At 40.6% G+C, this 14,881-nt stretch overlaps 1 protein-coding gene across 1 annotated transcript; it reads right to left on the bottom strand.

The window, feature by feature from the left end:
- LOC18787964 lies at nucleotides 9,954-10,857 on the bottom strand. The gene has a single exon (XM_007221374.2). It carries the CDS (start codon nucleotides 10,851-10,853, stop codon nucleotides 10,149-10,151), a length of 705 nt encoding a protein of 234 aa, XP_007221436.1. The 5' UTR covers nucleotides 10,854-10,857; the 3' UTR covers nucleotides 9,954-10,148.

The following is a 14,881-nucleotide window of genomic DNA, read 5'->3' on the forward strand; positions in this document are numbered from 1 at the left end:
GTTGAGCTAAACGATAACTTTGGGTGGGTGAAGTCCCCCTCTCCCCCGAGAGAGAGAGAGAGAGAGAGAGAGAGAGAGAGAGAGAGAGAGAGAAATGGTGTTATGGGTAACTCAGCCGTTATGCAATAAGTGATTATACAATATTACGGTAGTATGCTATATTTTATGTACATATTATAATATAATTGGATATTTATTAATAATATTCTCTAAGGGTAATGATTTCTCCACTCCAATTTTATCTACTTACACTTCTTTTTTAGTTATAAAATGGAGTATAAGTGGATAAAATTGAAGTGGGGAAATCACCACTCTTCCCTAAAAAGAAGAAAAATATGACATGTCATCCACCCATATTATTATATGCGTACAAGTAATAGTAACGGTAATTGCTCTCTGTCTTCCCTTCCACCTTTTCTACGTTTGTCCATTCTCTCATTTCAAGAACTTTTCTTTTTGTGTCTTGCATAGGAGAAATTATAGAATACTAGGGTGGTGAGCCCTACAAAGGTGTCCCTTAAATAAGCTAATTTGAGAAATTCCTTAATGGAAGCTCTCTTTAAACACATTGGTCATAAGTTAGTGGTGATGTGTGTATATATGGTCCCTTTTTATTGAGGGATCCCTCAAATATTTTTATTTGAAGGACACCTTTAGGGATACCTTATGATTTTTTTTTAAAGATCCAAATCGTCTATTTTTCAAGTCTTCATTCATAGAATATATTGCAAAAAATCTGAATAAATTGAAAATCATTAAGATATCCAATTGCAAGCAACAAAATAAACGAATACAGTGTTTCAAGAAAATGCTAAAATAATAATAATCTAATTGAGTGGTCAAATGATTTCGGATTCAAGTGATTTTTTACATATATGATCTTTGAGTAAATATATAAAAGTTAGATCATCCGGATCCTTTGAAAAATAATGTGTGGTGGGCCCTATAAGGGTGTCCCTCACACATTGAGGGTTTTATGGCCCATTCCGTATGTATTTTAATTATGGATGGCAGTTCCCGATACGACTCGAAAACCACATGGAAAATTAGCTGGTCAACTCGCATGTAACACCCCGACCTCAAATTTCCCCAAATTTTACCCTTATTTAATTATTTAATTATTTAAGGGTATTTTAGTTATATTTTTAACCGGAGAGAGTTTGGGACCGTGACTTGTATTTTTGGATAGGTCGTACTGAGACGAGTTCATAGACACGTAGTGGACTCGAATCGGAATTGTAACGAGAGAGATATGGTCAAAAGAAACCCAGTGGCACAATCGTAAATATTTCAAAATGGGATTTTTATAAAAATCTGATTTTTTTTTTCTCCCTCTCTCTCTCTCTCTCTCTCTCCCGCGACCTCTCCCTCTCTCCCGTCAGCTCTCCCTCTCTCTCTCCTCGCAACTCCGGCCACCGGCCACGGCTGTGGACGGGGCCGGTACCAAAATGACCGGGGCGTCGTCCTCTTCCAGCCCCAGCCGTCTCCCGCCTCCAGCCGCCGCGGTTTCGCCGGAAAATGGAGGAGAAGCGGCCGGCGTCGTCCGATTTTCGCCACCGTCGATCTCCCTCCTTCGGCCACCAAATTCGACGAGCAAGGTATGGTTTCTCACCTATTTTTCATGCTCTAGCTGCCTGTTGGGTAGGATTAGATCGATTCTTAGCGTAGACAACTCGATTTTCGAATTGAAAATCGGCCGAACTTCGGCCGCCGTGATCGGCCATTTCCGGCCACTTTTTGGGGTAGGTCCAAACAAAAGTGGCTCCAAATAGGGTGTTATACCTAGGGTAGGAGTTTGGAGCCGTGGTTTTGAGATTTTACGGCGAAGCGTTATCGCTTTGGGCACCACGCGCTGCTGGCGCGTGCGGCGGCGCGTGGGCACTGTAGAAAAATAGCACTGTGTTCCGATGAGATCCTTAGGTTGTCACGAGTGCGTAGGATTTCGCGGATCTCAATTCGGACGTCGTTTGACTATCGAACGGATAATCGCATATTATGCGTTATCCGGGTTCGATAGGTTGGGACCGTCGGATGGTCCCAAATTTATTATATGTTAATCTAGGTATTTCTGGGATCGTGTAGGAATTCATGGATCGTGAATCGGAACCCCGGATGTTCCGAATAATAATTTAAAGTTTATATTTTATATTAACCGTCAGATCGTGCGATCGTGAGCGATCCGACCGTCCGATCTGAACCAAACTCGCAGGACAAGGGTCCTATACCTGGTAGAACCCATAGCGACTTCCGGATCGGAAATTGGAGGTCGTGGGTTCCGCAGGTCCGGTTGACCAGGGTTAGAGTAGTTTGACTCTTGGTTGACCGTGAGTCTCCTGGAGTAATCTCACCTTTCTAGGGGGATTATCGGGTGCTAGATGATTGTGGAGGGTTACACAATATTAGAATTAATTTATATAACTATAAATTATATATGGTTGTACAAGGGTACAACAGAGTCTAGAATGTCAGTTTGGAGTGCTATACGCACTACTTTAGGTACCTCCTCGGATTTTGGACGCACTACAAGCACCACCAAGTGAAAGTTAAGTCCTGCGTGGCGTAGGTTATCCGGCATTGGGACAGACCCCATACGTGGCGTTGGTTGTACCGGCGTATGGGGAGAATTGCAATATGATGTTCAGGTCTCACGTGGCGTAGGTTATCCGGCGTTGAGACAGGCCCCATACGTGGCGTTGGTTGTACCGGCGTATGGGGAGGTTATGTGATATTGTGTTGAGGTCGCACGTGGCGTAGGTTATCCGGCGTGTCGACGGACCCCATACGTGGCGTTGGTTGTACCGGCGTATGGGGAGATTTGTGATATGATATTGAGGTCTCACGTGGCGTAGGTTATTCGGTGTTGAGACAGACCCCATACGTGGCGTTGGTTATACCGGCGTATGGGGAGATATTATGATAGTATGGCATGGTCGCACGTGGCGTAGGTTATCCGGCGTGTTGACAGGCCCTATACGTGGCGTTGGTTGTACCGGTGTATGGGGAGATTATATGAAATACAAAGAAATGAAATAGGTATCGCCCAAGTGGGGAACTGGGTTTTAGGGAAGAACTACGTGTAGCTTGATCCCTCAAGGAGGGTACGTAGGCAGCCTAAGGTTGTTAGGTGCAGCCGCAGACTAAATGTTAGTCATATTTGGTATTTGAATTGTTTGGTAGTTGGTTAGGAATTATTGAAGGGCCGAAGGCCATTTGTGTGAATTGCATGAAATTATATTGTGCATGCTGCCAGTTGGGAATATTAAATGCGTTTTCATGCAGGTATAAATTTTAGAAAATGTCCAATTTATAAGGGAGACTCTGCCGAAATTTCGGCAGGGAGTCTCGGTTTTTAGTAAGTGGGTCTGGCATCGGAGTGATATCAGGAATTCCAAAGGGTTCGTCTCGGGTTTTGAGAAAATTCGGGGCGGGTCCTTAAAGTTGGTATCAGAGCTCTAGGTTCAATTTCTTGTGGACCATGCACCTTATGTGCATCCTTAAATTGTGGGGATCAAAATGGGTTCCATCTCGGAATGGAACATTTGCGACGTTGAGGACGTCACAAAAGTCAAATTATTTCACAGAGGAAAGATACATAGGCCGCCGGAGCATAGGAAGGGCTGGAGCTTTACCACAGACAATGGTTGTTTCAGAAGTTCTGGAAGATTGCGAATAGAAGCCGAAGGTGTTGCATAGGGTAACACCTGTAATTAGGGTACAGTTGGATGTTCCTATGACAAAGTTGTTCATGCGTCCGCATAAGCGGGAGGATATGGAGTTGACCAACCTGCTTCTAGGGATCCTCCATTGCCTGAACATGTTGCTAATTTTCGATTGTGTGCCTAGAGCACCGAGTCGAAGCTACTAAGAGCACAACCTTTCTCTAGGAGGAGCAACTCCTTGACATTGGATCAAGGGATCCAAGATCTGAAAGGTGGCGTTAGAATAATCGAAATCACAAGTGTCTCTTACAGAAAGAGGCTCGTGTGTGGTGGGAATACTGTGGTCAAGTCTAAGGACGAGACCCAGATGGATTGAGAAATCCTACCTATGGAGATGGAGAGAGTACTTTGGGGTCTCATCTCACGTGAGCACGTTTGAGTAGAGATCTTTTATTGGAATCAGAAATGGATCATGGTCGAGAGAGATCGACGATGATTACAATTCGGTAAAAATGATCCTTTCTGACATTTCTCTCAAAGAATCATGTTGGCAAATTAAAGGGAGAAGTAGTGGAGTTGGGTGGAACCGTACTTCATTCGCGTGGGCTTGAATGCCGCGATTGACAGGAGTGGAACATTAGGGTTCTTCCTCCTTGCTCTCTCACGCGAGCTCGCCATAGTTAGAGAAGGAGACTTCTCTTTCTCTGTTTGCGTAGCTAGAGATTTTGGCTTGGTTGCCAACGCGGTTGTGGAGAAAGAACTTGAGAACCCGAGTGGTAGATGCGGGCCCCATGCTCACAACCCTTCGAGTGACAAGGTAGGAAATTTCGGGGACGAAATTTTTATAAGGGGGGTAGTCTGTAACACCCCGACCTCAAATTTCCCCAAATTTTACCCTTATTTAATTATTTAATTATTTAAGGGTATTTTAGTCATATTTTTAACCGGAGAGAGTTTGGGACCGTGACTTGTATTTTTGGATAGGTCGTACTGAGACGAGTTCATAGACACGTAGTGGACTCGAATCGGAGTTGTAACGAGAGAGATATGGTCAAAAGAAACCCAGTGGCACAATCGTAAATATTTTAAAATGGGATTTTTATAAAAATCTGGTTTTTTTTTTCTCCCTCCTCTCTCTCTCTCTCTCTCTCTCTCTCCCGCGACCTCTCCCTCTCTCCCGTCAGCTCTCCCTCTCTCTCTCCTCGCAACTCCGGCCACCGGCCACGGCTGTGGACGGGGCCAGTACCAAAATGACCGGGGCGTCGTCCTCTTCCAGCCCCAGCCGTCTCCCGCCTCCAGCCGCCGTGGTTTCGCCGGAAAATGGAGGAGAAGCGGCCGGCGTCGTTCGATTTTCGCCGCCGTCGATCTCCCTCCACCGGCCACCAAATACGACGAGCAAGGTATGGTTTCTCACCTATTTTGCATGCTCTAGCTGCCTGTTGGGTAGGATTAGATCGATTCTTAGCGTAGACAACTCGATTTTTGAATTGAAAATCGGCCGAAATTCGGCCGCCGTGATCAGCCATTTTCGGCCACTTTTTGGGGTAGGTCCAAGAACAAAAGTTGCTCCAAATAGGGTGTTATACCTAGGGTAGGAGTTTGGAGCCGTGGTTTTGAGATTTTCCGGCGAAGCGTTATCGCTTTGGGCACCCACGCGCTGCCGGCGCGTGCGGCGGCGCGTGGGCACTGTAGAAAAATAGCACTGTGTTCCGATGAGATCCTTAGGTTGTCACGAGTGCGTAGGATTTTGCGGATCTCAATTCGGACGTCGTTTGACTATCGAACGGATAATCGCATATTATGCGTTATCCGGGTTCGATAGGTTGGGACCGTCGGATGGTCCCAAATTTATTATATGTTAATCTAGGTATTTTTGGGATGGTGTAGGAATTCACGGATCGTGAATCGGAACCCCGGATGTTCCGAATAATAATTTAAAGTTTATATTTTATATTAACCGTCAGATCGTGCGATCGTGAGCGATCCGACCGTCCGATCTGAACCAAACTCGCAGGACAAGTGTCCTATACCTGGTAGAACCCATAGCGACTTCCGGATCGGAAATTGGAGGTCGTGGGTTTCGCAGGTCCGGTTGACCAGGGTTAGAGTAGTTTGACTCTTGGTTGACCGTGAGTCTCCCGGAGTAATCTCACCTTTCTAGGGGGGATTATCGGGTGCTAGATGATTGTGGAGGGTTACACAATATTAGAATTAATTTATATAACTATAAATTATATATGGTTGTACAAGGGTACAACAGAGTCTAGAATGTCAGTTTGGAGTGCTATACGCACTACTTTAGGTACCTCCTCGGATTTTGGACGCACTACAAGCACCACCAAGTGAAAGTTAAGTCCTGCGTGGCGTAGGTTATCCGGCATTGGGACAGACCCCATACGTGGCGTTGGTTGTACCGGCGTATGGGGAGAATTGCAATATGATGTTCAGGTCTCACGTGGCGTAGGTTATCCGGCGTTGAGACAGGCCCCATACATGGCGTTGGTTGTACCGGCGTATGGGGAGGTTATGTGATATTGTGTTGAGGTCGCACGTGGCGTAGGTTATCCGGGGTGTCGACAGACCCCATACGTGGCGTTGGTTGTACCGGCGTATGGGGAGATTTGTGATGTGATATTGAGGTCTCACGTGGCGTAGGTTATCCGGCGTTGAGACAGACCCCATACGTGGCGTTGGTTGTACCGGCGTATGGGGAGATATTATGATAGTATGGCATGGTCGCACGTGGCGTAGGTTATCCGGCGTGTTGACAGGCCCCATACGTGGCGTTGGTTGTACCGGCGTATGGGGAGATTATATGAAATACAAAGAAATGAAATAAGGTATCGCCCAAGTGGGGAACTGGGTTTTAGGGAAGAACTACGTGTGGCTTGATCCCTCAAGGAGGGTACGTAGGCAACCTAAGGTTGTTAGGTGCAGCCGCAGACTAAATGTTAGTCATATTTGGTATTTGAATTGTTTGGTAGTTGGTTAGGAATTATTGAAGGGCCGAAGGCCATTTGTGTGAATTGCATGAAATTATATTGTGCATGCTGCCAGTTGGGAATATTAAATGCGTTTTTATGCAGGTATAAATTTTGGAAAATGTCCAATTTATAGGGGAGACTCTGCCGAAATTTCGGCAGGGAGTCTCGGTTTTTAGTAAGTGGGTCTGGCATTGGAGTGATGTCAGGAATTCCAAAGGGTTCGTCTCGGGTTTTGAGAAAATTCGGGGCGGGTCCTTAAATCGCATGATTAAATTTTCGAGTCATTTTCGGGTCAACTCGTCATGACCCATTTAATAAACTAGTGTGTTTGGGGTCTACTCGGTAAAATATCTATAAAAACATGAAATATGAAATGGTAGGTGATTTAGAGGCAGAACGAGAAACAGGGTGCTACACACCAAAAAGCACACCGCATGACCGGGGAGATATTCAGGCCTTTCGGGGCGGCACCTTAATTTTACAAGATGGTACACGTCATCGTCTTTTGAATATCACTATTTTTTTTCTCGCTTTTGCTGCTGCAACCAAATTTGATCAGCACACCACTTATTAGCAAGACTTTCCCTTTGAATACAATTCTCAGTGGATGCGGTTGTGGTGAGGTTTGCTCGTGGACATGTGTCGAGCGCGCGACGCTTGTGGCACGTGATAGCCCTCCCACTCACCTTCGGAAACTCAGCCTCCCAGTTTCTTTTTCTTTATTCCCCCACCACTATCTTTTGTTTTCTTTTCCCCCTTACGTTAGGCCTTTTTATACAATGGTAAGATTTGGTACAATTGATCAAGGTGTGCTTGTCCCACTCCTATTCGACCACATGATCCAAAAACTAATTCGGTGGGCCTTTGCAACGTCAAAGTTGACTCACTATTGATCTTTACTACTATTTCAAAAAAAGAGAGGCTAAAGCTTCATTTTTTAAACCAAAAATAAAAACCCAGAAATAGACATGCAATTAACTATACAAATTTAATGCATATGACATGAGTGAAACAAATAGTTATTGAAATCCAATCAAAGAAATTATGCAATATACCTATCACTTCAGTTTAATGAACGAACTTAATGTGATTAACTTATTTGACTAATTGCTTTTAGATGTAACTTCGTAATTATATATATGAATTAGATTAGAAATACATGAAAATTGGTCAAAGCAAACGCTTATAGTATGGTCCTTACGAATTGACTAATTGACTAATTGCTTTTGGTGGAGATTTAGAGCTGCTTGAGGGCACATAACTCAAGTCCACTTTCTTGAGCCCAATCACTTGGGTGAGCAAGTGAAAAAATATCAGTATCTGTTTCATTGAGATCGAACCAGCTTGCCCAAAATTCAAACTAAAACCTTTAAAACCCAATTTACCAAGTTAAATGAGTTATAAGAATAGACAAAACCTTTGACCTTTATTTTTGACCTGTTGGAAATTTTAAATAATTGTACTAACACAAACTCATATAAATTCAAAGAATTCAAATATCTATCATACACAATAATTAGTACAGTAAATGTATAGGAAAAGAGTTTGGAACATCTGGCATGTGATATCAAGAGAGGGATGTAGTTGCTGTCCTAAAACCTTAGACGCCTCCCTACGTGTAAGTATAATGGTCGTCTACTCATGATGTATTGTCAAGCAACGTACTTCCAACACCTATCGTTATTAGCCACACCTGTAGTGTACTGAGATTTTGTAACACTACTATTAGCAACGTCCTTCCAAAGTCATCTATAAAGATAAAATTATCATCCCATTAACATCTCAAGGAGCCATTGAAGATAACCTAACCACTCGCTAAGGCTTCAACTATTTCAAAGTATTTGGACCTAGTGCTGTAATCTCAGACAGAAGAGTGAAAGGGAACTCGATCCACCTCTCGTAGCAATCCAACGGGCACATTACACCTCTCAACTAAAAGACTCCTACAATATTGTGGAAGTTGCACATCTTCAATACAAAGTAGAATCGTTTCATTTTGAATGGGCACAACCAATTATTTATGAACAATTACAACCTATCATACACCATTTCCATTCAAATAAACTATTTAACTCATAAAAGAATTAAAATTTTCCAATAGCATATCCCTTCCAATCCTCACAAAATGAACTATGTTTTAACTCTACCTTCATTTTTTACTTTCAACACTTTAAATCTTGTGATTATCCAATCCAATCCTGTTGTTTGATTACCAAGCCCTTCAAAAAGTTTACCTTTCAAGAAACATTCCTGTACTAAATGATACCCTCCCTCGTCTTGGGCTAGGTTGTTTCTAGTTTTATCGGTTTGTCTCTTTGGGCTCTTACCTTACCCCTGGTTTGTTTTCTCTATTTATGCCTTCGGCGCTAATGACATCATATTTCGGCAAAAAATAAATAAGATTTAAAATTAAAATGGAGCAACATAGTTTTGGTATGACTAAAGTGTATCTTGGCTAAGAAATATGTAGGGCCTCAGTATTTTTTGTTCTCAGCAACATGAATTTAAGAGCAGAACCATCCTACTGTCGATCGTACGATTGAAGTGGCCCCAGTAATCCTGATAATTATGAGGATATCCACGCGGTTGGTTTGTGGTGTAAAATAAAAATAGATTTTCTTTTGAAGCTTTTAGAAACATCAGTTTGCAAACAAAAAGTTACTGACCAAAAGAAGAGATAAAAATAGAAAAACAAAAAGTCATGGAACTCTGACATGCCTTAGATCATAAGGGAGTGCCCTCAAAAGCAAGGGTTTTCATGCCCTACCACAACCTCAACTTACAAATAAAGAATTAAAAATTAACAACCCGTTTGTAGCTTAAATAATTAAAAGTGTTTATCATTGCAGTTGATGTTTCTATGCATCGATCGATTGCGCAAGTACAAATTTAGTTAGTATATAGTGAACGGAAACAACATTCATACTAGATTGAATTCGCTTCTGCGATCAAAATATCTATAAATTGATCCCTATTTATTCGGTCAAAATCTAATTAAGTTGGATTCCCCCTTTTCTTACTATTATTTGTATAAAAAATTAAATTAAATTAACATCTAAAATTTTGAGAAAAATAAACAAAGAGACGAAGGGCAGAGCACGAAGCATTTTAGGTCAACAACCTATTTGCCAGGTCCCCAATTCTCCATACACCCCCATATAACTTGTATAATAAGAGTGTCGTCTCCCAGAATAATAATTTAAATTTCACTCTGTGGACCAAAACCCTGCTGCTCCCACATGGGGTCTTGTAAATTTCACTCATACTTCCACAAACATCACATGAATTACAGCAAATAGGCATATATTTTATAGGGCACTTGGTAACACACTATGCATAAACATATAAGATCCAACTGAGCAAATCATACATTGAACAGAGAAATCCAGCACTGTTCCTTACTTATATATATATATTCTATTTTCAGACTTACATGCTCAAAGGCCAAAGAAACTTTTATATTAAAAAAAAAAAAAAGGAAATTAAACTTGTAAGGATCATAAACTTATCGGGATAGGCGATTGATCAGATCATAAGAAGTTCTACTTGGCCTTGGAAGATGTATGATGGATTCAGAAACTGCACAAGTTCTCTTACAAGATGTATAAAGATTGACAAATCCGAACCTCTCACTTGAACTCCTTGAGACCTTGGCACCACTTGAAAAGCTAGCATTTGATTCTTCTTCTTCTTCTTCTTCATCGTCATCATGAGCATCTTTAGAACACTCAACCATTGCAGCAAAGAAAGGATCCTTTGCGAAATCACTAGAATGTCCCCTAGGGTTTTTGTGCCTCACATTGACCCCAATGTTATCCAAGATGAACTTTTTCGAGGGTTTTTGTGTACTTTTAGTGGTAGTGGTGGGAGGAGGCAGTGGGAGACGCTTCAATGAGGAATATAATTCCTTCTTGCTGCTGTTTAGTTTCTTTGGGATTCCGGGAAAATGTTCCCAAGAAAATGGGACGCCGGAAAATCGAAGTGGGGTGGCCGGACTAAGAGGAGAAGGATCATGAAGATCAGGATTACAGGATGACGATGATAAAAAAGATGAAGAACACGAGGAGAAGGATGATGAGGAGGAGGAAGAAAATGATGGTGTCCGTCGAGAAGAAAATCGATGCTTGTTCATGGCTGGAAATAAAGTGTTATATTTTTTGGAGACAATTTGGTCATGGCCGCCACTTAAATCAGTTGCTGAAGACTCCATGTAGTGTTTATAGTCTTCATCTTCTCCATCTCTCTTTATATATGGTTTTACAGATCCCATTGTCCTTTGACATGATTGAAACTAAAAACAAAAAACAAAACGACAAAAATTATAATCATGAGTTATTATTCTTATTAACTTGGAAAACGGCCCCATGTCAATTGATTATTAAGACAAAGTAAGGAAAGACAAGGACTGGAAACAGGGACAGAATGGGGAATCAATAACGGTGGTGACAAAGCCATATTTTGTGATTTGTACAGGAGTGGTTGCGAGGAATCAAGTGAACATGGTTCATATCAAATCATTTATATGGATTAATTTATAGTTAAAGTCAAAAACTCTCATGTAATAGGGATATCATTTGTTGCAATACCAGTCAATAACGCAATGACACGCAGGATAATTTTTTCACATGTCATTGTGTCATTGTGTCATTGACCGAAAATAACAAAACAATTCTATCTCCGTTACATGTAAGTTTTTTTCTTTAAGATCCATATTTTTCATGAGGGGTCCAGTTATCGATGAATGCTTGTTTCTTTCTTCTTTTTTTTTAGTCTTTTTCATTAGCAATTAATGGGTAACAATTGACACAACATGTATATGGAAAAGCCTTTTTCATCCACAATTAAGTAGCCTCCGATCAAGAAAGCTGGTTGGAACCTTCATACATTCATATTTCTTTCTTTCATTCATTCATTCTTTTCTTTTTCTTTGTTGAGGAAAGAAAATCGCATGATTGATGAAGTGATTGAGGAAATTCATCTTTTGACTTGTATATAGTTACTTAATTGTTTTCCTTTCTTATAGGAGTGTAATTAATTATGTAATTTCTTGTATAGCTCTAGTTTTCAGGATCTTGATTGATCATTGGGTTGTATATAGGGTTGTTCCAACATAGGCTCTTACAACTACTATATCATAGACACATACCCATATACTTTTAAATCTTTACTTAAAATCCAAATTTAAAATAGTTTGCCATGTAAGATAGATTTGTCCCAGTATTATTAACTAAATTACAATACATGCCATCTACACCTTCATATTTATTTTCAAGCATGTCATTAACAACCTTAATTATAATTAATACTCACTATTAATAGCATATCAATTACCTCATTTCTTTTGGTTGGCACTCTCCCTCTAACCCATAGGCAATTTCTAAAAAATTTTGAATTAAAAAAAATCCCTAAATTACTTATTCCATAAATAATTTACCTATAAAAATAAAGAAAAATTAGGTATTAGGCATAATTAACTTTACTAATTAGTATTTGAGACATTGGGTATTTTAGTTTGGGTTTTAATACCCAGGAAAGAATTGTTATTTAGGGTTAGGCCAAAAAGGAGGCCCAGATTCGTTGGGTCTGTCTAAATTATAGAGTTAAAATACAATTTTACCCTTTTTTATTTAAAGCGTTATCAAAATCAGATATCACATTCTCTCTCTCTCTATGAGGTCGTCCAGAGAGATCTCTCTCTTCTTTCTCGTGCTGAGTCTACTATGTAGTAAAGCCCCATCATCGAAAACCAGATTAAAACACAGACTGCACCAGACTGGCTAATCAAAGTGCGATTATCCGCCCAGTTGTTCACTAAAAGCCTAAGCTTGGCCGCAATAGATTGCTTGATGGCAGTCAACGACGATTGGAGGTCGTCGATGCAGATCTTGATCGTCAGTATAAGATCCTCCGGCGAAATGTAAGTTTCAAGTTTAAGTTAATTTCAAGTTTATTGCCGTGTCTGCGCGTGGCGATTGTAAGTTCTCCGTTAAGGCACAAGTTGCACAGTCATGAGTTGCAAAGAGTTTAAAAGGATTGTGTTGGTATTGTATAATCATGCTTGTAGCTTACTTGTTCGAGTCCTTTGTTTCAGGATCAAATCAGGTGGTTGCAATTTGACTTTAAAAGGATGGCCCCTCACAGTAAGTTTTTGATGGCTGGATAGATTTTTAGATTCCCACACTTAGAAAGTTTGTTGTGTCTGTTTGGATAATTTTTTTTCTTTAGTTTCTAATCCTATATTAACACAATGGTAATATATATGTTGAATGCATCAAAGTCACATTCTTTCTTAATTTTGAAATTCAATTGGTCATTGTTGTTTATCTCTGAAGTTGAGAATCTCAAAATGACCAAATTCTTATGTAAATTCACAATCTTTATTCTTTGCTCACTACTACATTTTATGATTTGCACGAGGAAGATAATTTTGTCGCGCAAAGTTACATTTAGTCGCACAAACTCAAGCGCAACAGAAAATTCGTCTCACACAATCTGTCGCGCAAAGAGTGTGAAGAAAGACTTTGCGCGACCAATTGTGTCACTCGTCGTGCAAAATTGTGCGACGGTTACCCTTCGTTACACAAAAGGTTCAGAGACGACACAACAGTTCCTCGCACGAACTTATGCGCGACGAAAGAAGGTTCGTCGCCACAACAATGCACGGCGGATAATATTCGTCGCGCGATATGTCTCGTAGACATTTGCGGCACCAAGAGTTCTTCGTCGCGCATTCGTGTCTACACATTTTGCGCAACGAAAAATTGTTGTCGCGCATATCCTTTTTGCGCGACGAAAAGATTCGTCGCGCAAGAATAAATTATATGTATTTAAAAAAAATGTATCATTTTTATTTCGTAATATGTGAATTTGTGCGACGAGAAAGGTTTCGTCGCGCAAAATTAATATATATAAATATTATTTAATTTTAATATTACTTTTTTTTTAATTTTATAAAAAAAATAAATTTGGTTTTTTTTTTGTGGTAATAAAATGAAATTCTAATAAAAAAAAAATGAATTGTAAAGAACAGATTTATTATATAAAATAAAATAAATGTATGCTGCAAGAGAAATATTTAAAAAATAGTTATGAAAATAAAAAAACTAATCAAATAATGTTCCAAAATCTACATTGTCGTCTGGCGCATGCGGTTCAGAGGTCTGGGGGTCTACAGGGGCCGTCGTCTGGTGGGGATGCTCGGGATGGACGGGCTTGGAGGCCGGCGCATCAAAATGCGGGACTGGAATGCCAGACTGTGTGAGGGACTGCAGAATGACCGACATCTGACTCTGAAGTTAAAGCAGTGACCTGACTATTTGACTGCGTTGATGAATGGGGTCTGGGTTCCCTCCGCCTGGCATTCCCCATCCCTCGACAATATGTCCTCGGTCTCCTCCCTAGAGTCTGATCCAATATCTCCATCAAGATTTGAAACCCAGCATCCTGTGGAGGATCCACAGACTCGATCGGAGTATCGGGAGGAAGTTGGGAGGCGGACTCCTGAAGAACCAACTGGCTCCTCTCCACCATCGTCGTCTGTTTAGCATAACATAAAATATAAATTAAAACATTCATATAATAACCTTTAAACTTGAATGCGTAACATAAGAATTAAAATTAAATAATACTTACATGAAGGGACTCGGCCAACTCATTCCCAGGTCGAACATAAACGTCGCCAAAGACGTCGATCTCTGGGAATTTGGACCCCCCCTAAATTGAACAAGAGAAGAAAAATATTAGTACGAAAAAATAAATTAAGAATAATGAATTATTTTATTATTTTATTATTACCAGCCGCCATGCATCCATCCTATAGGAGAAGGGCCTGGAACCTGAATGATGCAGAAGAGTCTTCTTCTTCCTATTGCCCTTATTGACTTTGGCTTTATTCTGTTATACAAAAAATAAAACGTATTAGTTGAAATTGAAATGAAATATAAAAAATTAAAAAAACATTAGTAAGAAAAATAGAATAAATTTGAAATTCATATTACAAATTACCACAAAAGCGAGCGCCTGAAAATGAGCGCAGAGCCACGCCAACTATCCTCCCGCCCCTCAAGCTCCTTCGAGCAACCCTCCTGAAGAGCAACTTGCGGATCATCAAACGCCTCAAAATAGTGGTGCAAGTCGCTCTTCCACTGTTTGCACCTCTCAGAGAAGAGTCTGTTGACGTACGCCAACGACTCGTCCTCTAGGTCCTCCAAGTTGTAGTTCGTCTGCAATAAATTAATT

Source organism: Prunus persica, chromosome G8 (assembly GCF_000346465.2).
Source record: "Prunus persica cultivar Lovell chromosome G8, Prunus_persica_NCBIv2, whole genome shotgun sequence".
NCBI classification, from domain to species: Eukaryota; Viridiplantae; Streptophyta; class Magnoliopsida; order Rosales; family Rosaceae; genus Prunus; species Prunus persica.

Bases quoted from the DNA above. Each gene is read 5' to 3' on its own strand.
- LOC18787964 (XM_007221374.2), bottom strand. From the start codon at position 10,853: ATGGAGTCTTCAGCAACTGATTTAAGTGGCGGCCATGACCAAATTGTC.